Source organism: Triticum dicoccoides, chromosome 3A (genome assembly GCF_002162155.2).
Source record: "Triticum dicoccoides isolate Atlit2015 ecotype Zavitan chromosome 3A, WEW_v2.0, whole genome shotgun sequence".
Taxonomy (NCBI): domain Eukaryota; kingdom Viridiplantae; phylum Streptophyta; class Magnoliopsida; order Poales; family Poaceae; genus Triticum; species Triticum dicoccoides.
The window spans coordinates 140,013,419-140,027,371 of NC_041384.1; the positions used below are offsets into that span (position 1 = coordinate 140,013,419).

At 50.9% G+C, this 13,953-nt stretch overlaps 2 protein-coding genes across 2 annotated transcripts; both read left to right on the forward strand.

Moving 5' to 3' along the window:
• Window positions 1–3,859: 3,859 nt before the first annotated feature.
• On the forward strand, window positions 3,860–6,444 carry LOC119267617 (G-type lectin S-receptor-like serine/threonine-protein kinase At2g19130). The gene has a single exon (XM_037549041.1). It carries the CDS (start codon window positions 3,978–3,980, stop codon window positions 6,318–6,320), a length of 2,343 nt encoding a protein of 780 aa, XP_037404938.1. The 5' UTR covers window positions 3,860–3,977; the 3' UTR covers window positions 6,321–6,444.
• Window positions 6,445–6,607: 163 nt separating this feature from the next.
• LOC119267618 (G-type lectin S-receptor-like serine/threonine-protein kinase At2g19130) lies at window positions 6,608–11,557 on the forward strand. Its single transcript, XM_037549042.1, has 2 exons — window positions 6,608–8,947; window positions 9,047–11,557. The coding sequence occupies exon 2, from the start codon at window positions 9,050–9,052 to the stop codon at window positions 11,345–11,347; it is 2,298 nt and encodes a 765-aa protein (XP_037404939.1). The 5' UTR covers window positions 6,608–8,947; window positions 9,047–9,049; the 3' UTR covers window positions 11,348–11,557.
• The last annotated feature ends 2,396 nt before the right edge of the window (window positions 11,558–13,953 follow it).

Genomic DNA, 13,953 nt, shown 5'->3' on the forward strand with positions numbered 1-13,953 from the left:
GGACAGCTTCCTCAGCCCGCTCCAGTCGGCGGCGATGGCGCCACCTCCCTCTCCATCTCCGGCTGGACGCGGTCGGCCTCCTCCAACGGGGGCACAGGGGTGTCGGGAGCCACGGCGCGGAGGGGAATGATGAACTACGGAGGCTGGTTCTGCTGGGCCTCCGCCTCCCTCTCCGCGTCTGCGGCCTCTGCCTGGGCCTTGGCGGCCGCGATGGCTCGCGCCTCCGCTGACTTCTGCTTCGCCTCTCGAGTCGCCCTCCACTCCTCCGCCTCCCGCTCCTCCCGCACTTCCCGCGCATTCCGCTCCGTTGCCTCTAGGAGGTCGGCGCGGGGATCCACCCGGCGGGAGCTTGAAGACCCTCTCACGGCTCCGACTATGGAGGCGGCCGGGACCCGCCCAAGGGAAAGAGGGGCCATGTTTGATAAATTGAGAAAAAAGGTTTGGAAAAACATCAACCGAAGAAGAAGAAAAAAGAAAGGCATGAGAACAGCGACACTTACGCTGAGACCGCCTGCGGCTGCTTCACCACCTTGCGGAAGCGGGCCGCCTTCGCGGCCGCCTCATCGCGCTTGGTCGCCGCCGCGGTACTCTTGGGCTTCTTGGGCCGACTGCCGAAGTAGGTCGACGCGGCCCGGCGTTTCTGCGCGCCGCCATGGAGAGCCAGCGCGGTGGATGGGCCCGCGCTTTGGTGATCGGGCGCCGGCTGATGGCGCGGAACAACTTCGGCCTCGGCATCATCTGGCCAATCCTCGAAGGAGGCCCCGAGCCCAGAGCCGCCTACCTCGCTGCTCTCCCCTGCGACGTCTTCTTCCATGGCGGCCGCCCCCAGGTCCGGATCGTCAACGTCGTCCATCGTGCGGTCAGGGAGGAACTGGCGTTCCACCCCCGCAGCCCCGGTTGCCGGTGGAAGCGCGGGGTTCTGCCAAAGAAAAGCCGGCTGGTCAGGAGTCGGCCACCATGAACTCGGCAACAAGCAAAGAAAAAAAAAGAGAATCTTACCATAGGCGGAGGATTGGCGCGAGAGTATGGCTCCTTGCCATACTGCCACTCCTCGGTGAGTTTGCAGTTGGAAATATAATTCACCATATAAGACACCTCGGCGTGAGGCATCTCCTTGGTGCTTAGCCGTCACGGGTCGAAGCGGCCGCTCATCTGGCCGATCATGTGAGGTCGGCCCTGGAGCGGAAGCACCCGACGCTCCACGAAGGCGGCCACCAGGTCGTCCCCGGACAGACCCTTCGACTGGATCATCACCCGGAGCCGGGCAACGGAGGCGGCCCCGCCTGGAGACAACGACCTGGACCGGAAAGACCATGAAGACTGCCTCCCAGCCGGCGGGCCGGCTACGTAAGCCGGCAGGTTGACGAAGTCGCCTTGCGGAGCGATATTCTTCGCGTAGAAGTAGGACTTCTGCCAGAGCTTCACCGACTGGATCAGCGGGATGGACGGAAACGGGTTGTTGTCGCCCGTCCTCCGGACAGTGATGAAGGCGCCGCATGGGGCGGGCACGCCCGCAACAACAGTGCCAAGCTTGCACTGGAAGAACTCTCCCCACAGTTCAAGGGTGGGGAGGACGCCAAGAAAACCCTCGCACAGGGTGACGAAGGCCAACAGCAGCATCACCGCGTTGGGAGTGAGGTGATGCGGCTGGAGATGATAGAATTCGAGGAAGGAGCGGAAGAACCCACTCGCTGGCAGGCTAAAGCCGCGCAGGCAATGCGAGCGGAAGATTACCCACTCATCCTCTTCTGGTGCCGGCGAGATCTCCCTCTCCGGCGCGAGACGGACCCGCACGTAATCCGCGCCCAGCAGCTGCCGCGTCCGGCGGAGAAAGTCGACGTGGTCGTCGTGGACATTGGAGCCGTCCCAGGAGCTCGACAGCGCCATGAGGATGGCGCGGCGACGAGAAAGATGCGGCGACGGAGAGACACGCGACCCTGCCGCGGCAAAGCAACGGCGAGCCAAGGAGGTTGGCGGAAGAGCCGGACAGCGGCGGGGAGTTGTGGCGACAGAGAAGAAGAAACGAAAGGGGCGGGGCGAGAGCGAGCATGCGAGCGTTTGCCGCTCCCCCTCCTCCCCCCTACTTATAAGCCTCGTACGGCGAAGCCGAGGAGGCGAGGCGTGGGGGAACGTGGGATTAACTGCGCCCACTCCTCCCACGTCCTGCGCTTGTTGCGCTTCCACGGCATGTGGCAACCGCCGCAGGGAGGTGCGCGGTCCGCCCAGGCCACAGAAGATCCGAGCGTGGGCCGTGGCCCGGTAGTGGCGGGCCACGGACTGCGGCGGCGTCCCGTCGCGCGCGTGGGCTGGCAGGCCCGTCCAGCCATTGGGTGCCGCGTGGCGCGCGGGCGGCGGGCGATCAGCCCGCAGCCTAACTCGCGCGCCGCTTGGTTCCCTCCCACGAATTTCGACGCCCTCCAGAAGACGACGCACCTAATCAAAGCCGGCTCCGGCTCCTCAAGACATGAAGCTGTTTGACCTTTTCGACTCCTTTTTCTGCCTCGGAGCCCAACCAGCTTCGGGGACTACTGATGGAGTAAATGACCACGGGTAGTCTAGCCGGCTCCCCTTGGCACTTCAGAAAAATTATAGGCCGATCGAGTCTTCAAGCTTCCAAGACGTGGGGTCGCCTTCCTCCAGCCGACTGCCCCTCAGGCCGGCTGTGCGAAGGCGGCCTAGGCCTAAAAATCTCCAAGAAGAAAGCCCCAAGAGGGCCGGCTCCACGAAGCCGGCCACAAGAAGGCCGACTCCAAGAAGCCGCCCCCCCCCTCAGCAGGCGGCCCAGATCGTGCCCTCAAAATCTGCACCCACATAACGGCGATGAGACGGGGCGTGGCTACAGCGAAACCTGCCACCCTCGAATCCCGGAGCACGCCTGGCCACAGTACGTCGTACGGGCGGCCCTCACCCGTTCGGCACGGCACTGTTGCCATATTGACCATGATGTCACCCACGACGAGCCGTCAGTACGACCCATGGGCGGCGAGTCCCATCCGTCATGGAGACACCCGAAGGCGGCCGGGCCACCCCCAGTCGGCCTGGGGTACGGCCGATTCCCCAGTAGCCGGCCAGTCCACTCCCTCGAAGGAGGCGCCCCATTAAGGAGATAAGACGAGGTAAGCCTATAGTGATAAGTCGCCCGGCGGCGGCACTGTAGCCATGCTTGCCAAGACGAAGCCCTCGCCACTAAGGGCGGGGCCACAGTAACCAGCCCCCGACAGAGCCCCCGAGTGGCGGGGCCAGCCTGTCGACCAGAGGACCGGCAGCCGGCGAGGCCCACCAGTCGGCGAAGAAGCCAGTGAGCATAGACACAGACGGCTAAGGCCCATGCCCAGTCGGATTACCATTGTACCCCTGGGGGTAGGCCTATATAAACCCTCCAGGGCTCCCATGCAGAGGGAGATCTCTTTGGATAGTTTTAGACATCATAAGGAGAAGAGGAGCGGGCTGGCCTTGCCCTCCTTCATCCTTTCACCGAACAGCTCAAGGAGCATCCTGTAGCTACCCGTCGAGATAGTGATCATGCGGAGACCCCGCAGAGCAGTATTAGGGATGTTATCTTCACGGAGAGCCCTGAAGCTGGGTAAGATTCACCGGCGTGCATGTCTTCGCCTTATCCCGTTTCCAGGCACCCGCGATGTTTTATTAGCTCCCACAATGATAAGCCATCCATTGGCATATGTCGCACCAATCACCCGACACTCTCAGTAGCACATCTAGATGTGCTTTAACAAAACTATTAAAAAATAATAATTGACGACGCAAACAAAGCAGTCAACCTAAATTGCGAAAGGAAAAACAAGTGCGACTAGTTTCAAGTTTCAACTCTGGACACGTCTCTCAAAGAAACAAGTGCTTGCACTCTGAAGCCTCCCACATTTTTCTTGGAACTGAAGTAGCAGCCATCGGCGTTGCCGGCGCGTTCGCCGCCGCCACTGATTGTGGGGCGAGGTGCCGCGTTCGCTCCTCTTGAAGTTATGTCCACCAATGGCGGCGGCGCAGCGCGTCCGCTCGGCCTTGGCATCTCCCCACCCAAACCGGCGGCGCTGTTATTCCTGCTCCTCCACTGTTCCCTGTTGGCCGCGTCTGCCACCACGGACACCATCCTCCCCGGCAAGGGCATCTCCGGGAACGAGACCCTGGTCTCCAAGAGCGGCGGCTTCGAGCTGGGCTTCTTTCCGCCGGGCCCCGGCATCCACTACTTCCTGGGGGTCCGGTTCAGGAACATGGCGGGGAACAGCCCCACCTTCTGGCTCGGGGACAGGGTCGTCATCACCGACCTGCCCGCCGCGTCGCTGGAGATCTTCGGCGACAGCCTCTACATCAAGGAGAATGGGGCCAGCCTCTGGTGGTCGCCTTCGCCGGGCGGCAATGTGTCGTCCGCCGCCATGGCGGTCCTCCTCGACAACGGCAACCTGGTGGTGAGGGACCAGGGGAACTCCTCCCTGGTCCTGTGGCAGAGCTTCGACTACCCCGGCGACGCGATGCTCCCCGGCGCGAGGCTCGGGCTCGACCAGGACACCGGGAAGAACGTCTCGCTGACGTTCAAGAGCTTCTCGCACAACGGCAGCCTCAGCGTCGACGCGACCCGGAGGAACGGGTTCGTGCTCACCACCGACGGGCACGCCAACGGCGGCACTTTCCCGGACTGGATGGTGTCCTCTCAAGACAACGGCAGCTCGCTGCTGCTGAATCACCCGGAAACCGCGAACGGTACTGAGTTCTTGCAGTTCAATCTGGGGCAAATCAGCCTGATGAGGTGGTCGGAGCAGGATCCCGCCGCAAACGGCACCGGCGGCTGGGTCGCTCGCTGGTCCTTCCCTTCCGATTGCAAATCCGGCGGGTTCTTCTGCGGCGACTTCGGCGCCTGCACGGGCAGCGGGAAGTGCGGCTGCGTGGATGGGTTCACGCCGTCGTACCCGATTGAGTGGGGGCTTGGGTACTTCGTCACCGGCTGCTCGAGGTCTCTCCCGCTGAGCTGCGAGTCCGGCGGCCAGACGGAGCACGACGACTCCTTCGCCCCGTTGGACAAGCTGCAAGGGCTTCCTTACAACGCCCAGGACGAGGTGGCCGGAACCGACGAAGACTGCAGGGCGGCTTGCCGGAGCAAATGCTACTGCATCGCCTACTCGTATGGCCATGGATGCAAGCTATGGTACCACAACCTGTACAATCTGAGCTTGGCCGCTAGGCCTCCGTACACCAAGATCTACCTCCGTATGGGCTCCAAGCTCAGGAACAAGAAAGGCTTGCAAACAAGAGGAATAGTGTTATTGGTAACTGGATTCATAGGCCTTGCTTCTTTGGTACTGATATCGGTGCTGCTATGGAGATTCAGGAGGGATTCATTTGGCACTGGTAAGTTTGAAGTAGAAGGCCCTCTTGCAGTCTACTCTTATGGACAGATCAAGAAAGCCACCATGAATTTCTCTGATAAAATCGGCGAGGGAGGATTCGGAAGTGTTTTCAGGGGAACAATACCGGGATCAACTGCCATCGCTGTGAAGGATCTCAAAGTCCTCGGGCAAGCAGAGAAGCAATTCAGGACAGAAGTTCAGACACTTGGGATGATCCAACACAGCAATCTTGTTCGTCTCTTGGGATTTTGCGTCAAAGCGAAAAGAAGGTTGCTGGTGTATGAGTACATGCGAAATGGCTCTTTGGAATGTCATCTCTTTGCAGAGAAGTCTGGTCTGTTGAGTTGGAATGTTCGGTACCAAATTGCATTAGGCATCGCCAAGGGTCTCGCCTATCTGCATGAAGAATGTGAGGACTGTATCATACACTGTGACATCAAACCTGAGAACATACTGCTTGATGCAGAATTCTGCCCCAAGATTGCCGATTTCGGTATGGCGAAGCTGCTTGGACGAGAATTCAACTCCGCACTGACCACCATCCGAGGAACCATGGGATATCTTGCGCCGGAGTGGATATCCGGGCTGCCGATCACTAAGAAGGCTGATGTGTACAGCTTCGGCATTGTGCTCTTCGAGATAATCTCGGGGAGAAGGAGCACTGAGGTGGTGAAATTTGGGAACCATCGATATTTTCCGGTCTATGCCGCTGCTCAGGTGAGCGAAGGGGAGGTTCTGTGCCTGCTGGATGCTAGGCTGGAAGGAGATGCTAATGTGAAGGAGCTGGATGTCACCTGCAGGGTTGCCTGCTGGTGCATCCAGGACGAAGAGAATGACAGGCCGTCAATGGGGCAAGTTGTTCGCATGTTGGAAGGTGTCCTAGACACTGAGATGCCCCCTATTCCAGCTTCGTTTCAGAACCTTATGGAGGGTGATAACAGTGTTATATATTCTGATTTCTGAAGTACGTAGGTTGCTAGGGAATTAGTCACTTGTTGCTGAGTTGTGATCAGTATCTGTGTTCTAATTTTTTTTCCAGTTCCAAAGTATAAGCTCTCTACTGAAATAACCCGTTTTATGCACGTCATATCCCCTCTGCGGATTGTTGTAGGGATTCAACGAAGTTAGAGAAAGAAGATACTCCAGTTTTCTTGCAGATTCTTCAATGCATTCATCTCCTATCGACGTATGAAGATATCATACAGTTACACGTTTCAGCAGGTGGTGAATCTATACAGGGGCGTCGTGGTGAAGAAGTTGGTAAATGGAGGCAACACACGCCTACATTTTGCAACACACGTCTTTTCAGTAAGTCGGAAGGCTTGTTATTACCCATGAATAAAACGTAATCACCTACTACAAATATGGTATGGATGATTGAATTTTTATGGTAGAGAAAAAAATGATTGAATTTTACGCATGTATGCTATTCCTTCTGATTGCTTTACCATGAGTGGACATGCTATCGGCCAGCTCATGCATTAATAATTGGAGTGGCATTGAACATATCATTAAGCTCTCATCTTAAGAGGGAAAATGATGACTGATGAATGGACTGAATGAAGGCCATTTTAATCTTCTGTTCATTTTCATTTGTTGATGCAAAATCCAAAAACTCATGCATCCGGGGTAGTGGAATTAACACACTTCTATGATGGGTTGTCCAGTCATAAAATGTGGTGGAAGAAGACCAATGTAAATCCTGTTAGATTTCTATGTTAGGCTGTGTAGTCTGAAACAACGCATTACAAAATAAATTTTGGAATAATCCAATTTGACTGCAATTGCAATTTGGTTCTTGTTTCTATCCAGAGAACCAGGTCTGTTTCTGAAACTTAAGTGCAGCTGTAACTCTTGCTAATGAATTTGTCTATTTACAGTATAAGCATTTTCAGTAGGTCATTGTTCAGTGATGCTGGTATGTACCTGGAGTTCTCCTTGTACAGGTCATATAATGTTGCTAGTATATCTACTAGATCATTACGTTTGCGCGGATGCTTGCTTTTTCATGCAATATTAGTTATCTCTAAATTAATTATAACTTTGTCACTGGTCTTGTCCCTGCATGAAAGAAGATTGTATTTGACCAGGACAGTGGTGCGATCTGGTGAGTAATACAATGTTTATGCCCTGAGGAGAAAATTTTTATTTCTCTCTGAGGCTCTGACTTCCTGCCCATCAACTATATATAACTCATGAAAAGAAAAGAAAAGAACGGAAAAAGAAAGAAGAACAATAGACTTATAGACCCATAGGAGCAGACCATGTATGGAGCGGACTGGGGATCTGGAGCAAGGCACAAATCTGAAAGCCTTGTTGAGTGGAATGTTTGGCAAAAAACATTAGCGAAAACATTTTGTTACCATTTGTCAAAATATGTTGCTTGACTGTGCTTGGACTTGTCCACTTAGACAGCTAAATGTCCTTATCAACCAACATGTTGCTCTCCTGTATGTAAGTTAATCACCTACTGTAATATATATTGTACGGATGATTGAACTTACGGCAGAAAAAAATGATTGAATTTTACCATGAGTGGACATGCTGTTGACCAGCTTATGCATTAAATAATTGGAGTGGCGTTGAATATATTACTAAGCTCTCATCTTAAGAGGGAAAATGATGACTGATGAATGGACCAAATGAGGGCCATTTTGATATTCTGTTCATTTCCATTCGTTGATGCAAAATCCTAGAACCTCATGCACCCGGATACGGGAATTAATACACTTCTATGATAGGTTGCGCAGTCATAAAATGTGGTGAAAAAAACCTAATGTAAACCCTTTTGGATTCCTATGTTAAGCTGTGCAGTCTGAAAAAAATGCATTATTATAAAATTAATTTTAGAATAAGCCAATTTGTTTGCAATTGCAATTTGGTTCTGTTTCTGAAACTTAAGTGCAGCTGTAACTCTTGTTAATGAATTTGTCTATTTACAGTATAAGCATTTTCAGTAGGTCATTGTTCAGTGATGCTGGTCTGTACCTGGAGTTCTCCTTGTACAGGTCATATAATGTTGCTAGTATATCTACTAGATTATCACATTTGTAGGGATGCTTGCTTTTTCATGCAATATTAGTGATCTAAATTAATTCTAACTTTGTCCTTGCACGAAAGAAGATTGTATTCGGCCAGGACAGCGATGGCGATCGAGTGAACAGTACCAAGTTTACGCCCTGAGGAAACGATGTCTACTTCTCTCTGAGGCTCTGAATTTCTTCCCATCAACTACACAACTTATGTAAAGAAACGACAGAACGGAAAATGAAAAAAGAGCACTTGTTGAGTGGACCATGTATGGAGCAGACTGGAGGTCTGGAGCAAGGCACATATCTGAAAGCCTTGTTGAGTGGAATGTTTGGCAAAAACCATCAGTGAAAGCACATCGTTACCATTTGTCATTATTGGTCAGTCAAAATAGGTTGCTTGACCCTGCTTGGATTTGTCCACTTAGACAGATAACTGTCCTAATCAACTAGCAGGTTGCTCTCCTATTTGTAAACAAAACCAACCACCACTACTGGAGAAATGCAGGAACAGCGAGTATAGCATGGAGATGAGAGCAACTTGAAGCCTCTTTGCTTGAGGTGTGTATTATAATATCTGCCCTTGTTTCAGTTTTCCTTCATAACCCTGTATATATTGATCATTTCTTTGCTTTTGTCTTCTTCTGGCTTCACTGATAGATTATGGTTACAACTGAAGAAATGAACTGCAAGTCTTCTATCTCTGTCCTACTTGCTGCACTGATCCCCTACATGTTCCTAGTATTTGATGCAAGTCAGGCTGCAGTTCCAATGGATACCCTTCTTCCTGGCCAATCTATCTCGGGCAGCGAACTTTTGGTCTCCGAAAATGGTGTATTTGGGTTGGGGTTCTTCTCCCCATCCCCAGGTGCCATGAAGCACTACTTGGGCATACAGTACAAGAACCTGATAGGCAGCCACCGAGCTATGTTCTGGCTGGGGAACAGAATCCCTATCACCAGCTTCCTCAACACAACATTGTACCTTGCCGCAGGTGAATTATACATTGAGGAGCTTGGTTCTGTTCTCTGGGCCTCGGGTTCAGCAACAAATGGATCAGCCAGTTCTGTGGCGGTTCTCCTTAACACTGGGAATTTTGTTGTGAAGGATCAGACCAACCATTCTAAGGTCATATGGCAGAGCTTTGATCATCCAGCTGATGCTCTGCTACCTGGAGCATGGCTGGGATTGAACATGGCCACCGGAGCACACATCTCGCTTACTTTATCCAAGCCTCCTTACCATTGCACCCTCGTGATTGACCAGAGTAGGAAGATGGGATTTGTCATGTCCATTGATGGGCATGACCATCTTGGTACCTTTCCGGACGGGATGGTAACGTACGAAGAAGAAGGCAGTTTGGTCCGGCTAAACTATCCAGAGAACCCAAATGATCTCCAATTCATGAGACTGCATATGGGGCAGGTCAGTCTGCTGAGGTGGGTAAATAATTCGACGATTACTGGTTGGCAACCTCTATGGAGCTATCCCTCCAGCTGCAAAATCAGTGCTTTCTATTGCGGCGCATTCAGTGCTTGCACAAGCGCAGGAACATGCACATGCATTGATGGTTTCAGACCAAGTGATCCGGATGAATGGAGGCTTGGGCAATTTGTTAGCGGCTGCTCTAGAATAACACCCTCGGATTGCGAAGATGGCATATCCACCGACTCGTTTATTTTGTTAGACAACCTGCAAGGCCTTCCTGCAAACCCTCAAGATACAAGCGAAGAAACTAGTGAAGACTGTGAAGCAACCTGTCTGAGCCAATGCTATTGCGTCGCATATTCCTATGATCTCTCTGGATGCAAGATATGGTATAATGTGTTGCTTAATTTGACTTTTGGAAATAGTACCACTCACCACACCAAGATTTCCATGCGTATAGGTTCTCATGGTAAAAGGCGGCAAGGACACATACAGCATGTCATGTTGATTATTGGACCAATAGTTGCCGCTCTTCTTGTCATGCTGGTGGTTTTCTGGGTGTACAACAGATCTTCAAGACAGACTAAAGTGGAAGGTTTTCTTGGTGTTTACACTTATACACAGCTCAAGAGAGCTACAAGAAATTTCTCCGACAAACTCGGCGAAGGAGGCTTTGGAAGTGTATTCAGGGGAACAGTTGCAGGTCCAACTGCCGTAGCCGTGAAGAAGCTTAAAAGCTTCGGGCACAGAGATAAGCAATTCCGAGCAGAAGTACAAACTCTTGGGCTGATTCAACACACAAATCTTGTGCGCCTTTTTGGATTCTGCAGCGAAGGGGCCAGAAGGCTGCTGGTCTACGAGTACATGCCAAATGGCTCTTTGGATTCTCATCTCTTTTCATCAGGAACAAGCGTTTTGAGTTGGAGTCTTCGCCGTCGCATTGCCATTGGTATGGCTAAAGGCCTTTCCTATCTGCACGAGGAATGCAGGGACTGCATCATACACTGCGACATCAAGCCCGAGAACATACTACTGGACGCTGAATTCTGCCCCAAAATCGCAGATTTTGGCATGGCCAAGCTTCTCGGACGGGACATGAGCACGGCGCTGACCACCCTCCGTGGAACCATCGGCTATCTGGCACCGGAGTGGGTGTATGGTCAGCCTATCACTCACAAGGCAGATGTCTACAGCTTTGGTGTTGTGCTCCTCGAATTGATCTCCGGGAGGAGGGCTACCGGGAACGGAAATCATCGGTACTTCCCCCTTTATGCTGCAGCTAAAGTGAATGAAGGAGATGTCTTGTGCTTGCTCGATGGTCGGCTAGGAGGAGAGGGCAATGAAAAAGAGCTGGATGTTGCCTGTAGGGTTGCTTGCTGGTGCATCCAGGATGATGAGATCCACAGGCCATCAATGGGGCAAGTTGTACGCATGCTGGAAGGTGCCGTTGACGTTGAGTTGCCTCCGATTCCGACTTCATTTCAGAACATTATGGACGGGGGCGACAGTGGCACATATTCTACAGAAGTGTGATCTGAGCTCTCCTCGTCGTATGGGTAGATGTCGCCATATATATGACTACTCTGAGAATTGAAGTTGCATTTGTATCCGGCTATAGTATTTATGATCAGAAGCATTACTTGTATTTGTCATACAATCATGATATAGATTTTGTTGTATTGTACTATACCCAATTTATCGTCCTAGTTATAATCTGGACAAACAGTGTTGCCATATTTTATAAATCGGATATAGAATCAGTTTGAGATATTTTGGATCCGGATAAATGGGTTTAGAGAGGCCGAGGTTTTTCCCTCTTTTCAAAAGGAATGATGGGTTTGGAGAGGTTTTTTCTTTTTACCTTGAAACCGTAGAACAATAGTTGTATGGTGTACTTTCCATTAAAATGAAAAATATGTACAAATATACATGCAAGCAGATGAAAATCTGCAGCTAACCAACTCCAGTTTTTCTAACATGAGAAATAGCAAATAGAGAAAGAAAGTAATCAAATTAGGGATGCAATCCAGTGACTGAGAGTCTATATGCTTTGCATTTGTCCTATGATTGACCAACAGAGATCTCACTTGAGCCTATGCTTCCAAGATAAAATTCCTGGTACTTCATTTCTGAAAATATTTCCATCTCTCTGCATCCAAATGTTCCAGCAGCTCATGATGATGATGATGTCTAAGGCTATATGTTTGGGAAAGGTCTGATGTAATAGCAGTACTTCATTATCAAAGAATGAAATTCCTTTGTGCTTATTTAGAGAGATTTGAGTGCCAGCAAGATTGAGCAAACGCACAAACCCAAAGAAGATGATGGATGTTCTCCTCTGTTTTCATTGCATCATACACAGTCAAATGAATCCGTGTGAAAGGATTTTCATTTAAGTAAACCCTTGGTATTAACTCTTTCATACAGAGCCAGCCAGAAGAATGCTTTGTGTCTGATTCTGCTGCCACATTTCCAGAGCCAATTGAAGATGCAGTGAGCACTTGAGGGACACATGATGTGCCTGTACATGTTCCTAGAAGAGTAGACATTTGTTTTCCAGCTATAAATCAGATATGTTGCTATCTCGGCTCTTTTCTACTAGACTAGACACCTCACACCCCAGAATCAATTTTTCTGAAAATTTATAGAGTTTTTTTTGGGTGGCTTTATATATGTCAATAATCAATGGTCGCGCTAAAAATTACGTGCGTTGTTAGATTTATTTATGACGCGGTGTTGTATAATCCTAACAAGAATCATCTCAACGTAATTCGTTTGAAGAGAACCGGACGATACACAAGATTGCCTTGCATGCCCACACACAAGATTAAACATGCCCGTACTGTTGCGGAGGACGCCCTCGCTCTCCCAGAGCGTGTTGTATTCTTTTTCTCCAACAACCAGGGCCGTCCAGGGGCCTGTGCGGGCTGTGCGACCGCACAGGGCCCCCAAATTCCAAGGGCCCCCGATTTTGGGCCAGCATCTAGTAGTATATTCTTTGTTTTGGGCCCTGTTTTCACAGCAAGAACAGAATTAGACCTATGCACTCTGGACTCCTGAAATGAGGCTTTCCCTTAGTGCCGATCCACACACCCTGCCGGTCGATCGATAAATCTATCTCAAGCTCTGCTAAAAAAACAAGCAACTATCCATCTAGCTCCGCGCGATCTGCTCGGGTAAGGAAAAGGCCCTCACGGAGATGAACTGACTCCAGTACGGCGCCGTCCGGAGGGTTGCGGCTTTGCCGGAGAAACGACCCACAGCCTGCATGGATAATTCTTTCCACCATTCTGTTGGCCGCCGGTGACCGAGAAAAGGTGAGGGCATCACCGATCTATCCACAAGATGCGCTCAAACTAAATCCCTAATTAATTTAGACTATTTTGTCCTCACGGAGATGAGCCGATTGAGGTGCTCAAACTGAATAACCGATCTGAATAATTATATGAGACGGTTCATAATCCAGTTTTTCTAGGGAATATATGGGTGTGCATATGCATCAATTCATCAATCCAGTTTTTCTAGGGAATATAAATAATAGGCTTGTTGATTAAGTTGTCACACACCAAGATTTCCAAGCTAGTTGCTCGTTCAAAATTCAGGGTTCAATCCCTTTTTTCATTTTGTTATCTTGGTAGACCTTTAACTCATGGAGTGTTTGAATTCGTTCATATTTCTTTTGTAAATAAATCATCTATTCTAAAAATTCTAGAGCCTCATTTCGGGTTCTGCACCAGGGCCCCGAATTCCTGGAGACGGCCCTGCCAACGACAAGGACGGATTGGATTGGCGCAATCTTTTGGGCGGGGTAGGACGAATTATTGAGCCGCGGCTCGTGCTGGCGTCCAAGGCTACTGGCGTCGCATTCACGGGCTCGCAATGACAGGTCCAAACCCGGGCTTGTCTTGTCGCGCACCCTGGCCTGGACCTGGCCCCGGCGACAATCCGCCGTTCGTCACCATCTGATCCCCTTTTCCGTGTCATGAGGGGCCCGATCGTCCTATCCCTTGGCCTGTTTTCTACTACTCCTCACAAGGATTACAACATTACACCAGAGCAGATGCGATGATCATGCGAATGAAAATTACAGCGCGTGCATCATAGCCTCGCCGTTAAAGTGACGGGACGGGTAGCGACTC

Coding starts and splice junctions, on each gene's coding strand:
- LOC119267618 (XM_037549042.1), top strand. CDS start 9,050: ATGGTTACAACTGAAGAAATGAACTGCAAGTCTTCTATCTCTGTCCTA.
- LOC119267617 (XM_037549041.1), top strand. CDS start 3,978: ATGTCCACCAATGGCGGCGGCGCAGCGCGTCCGCTCGGCCTTGGCATC.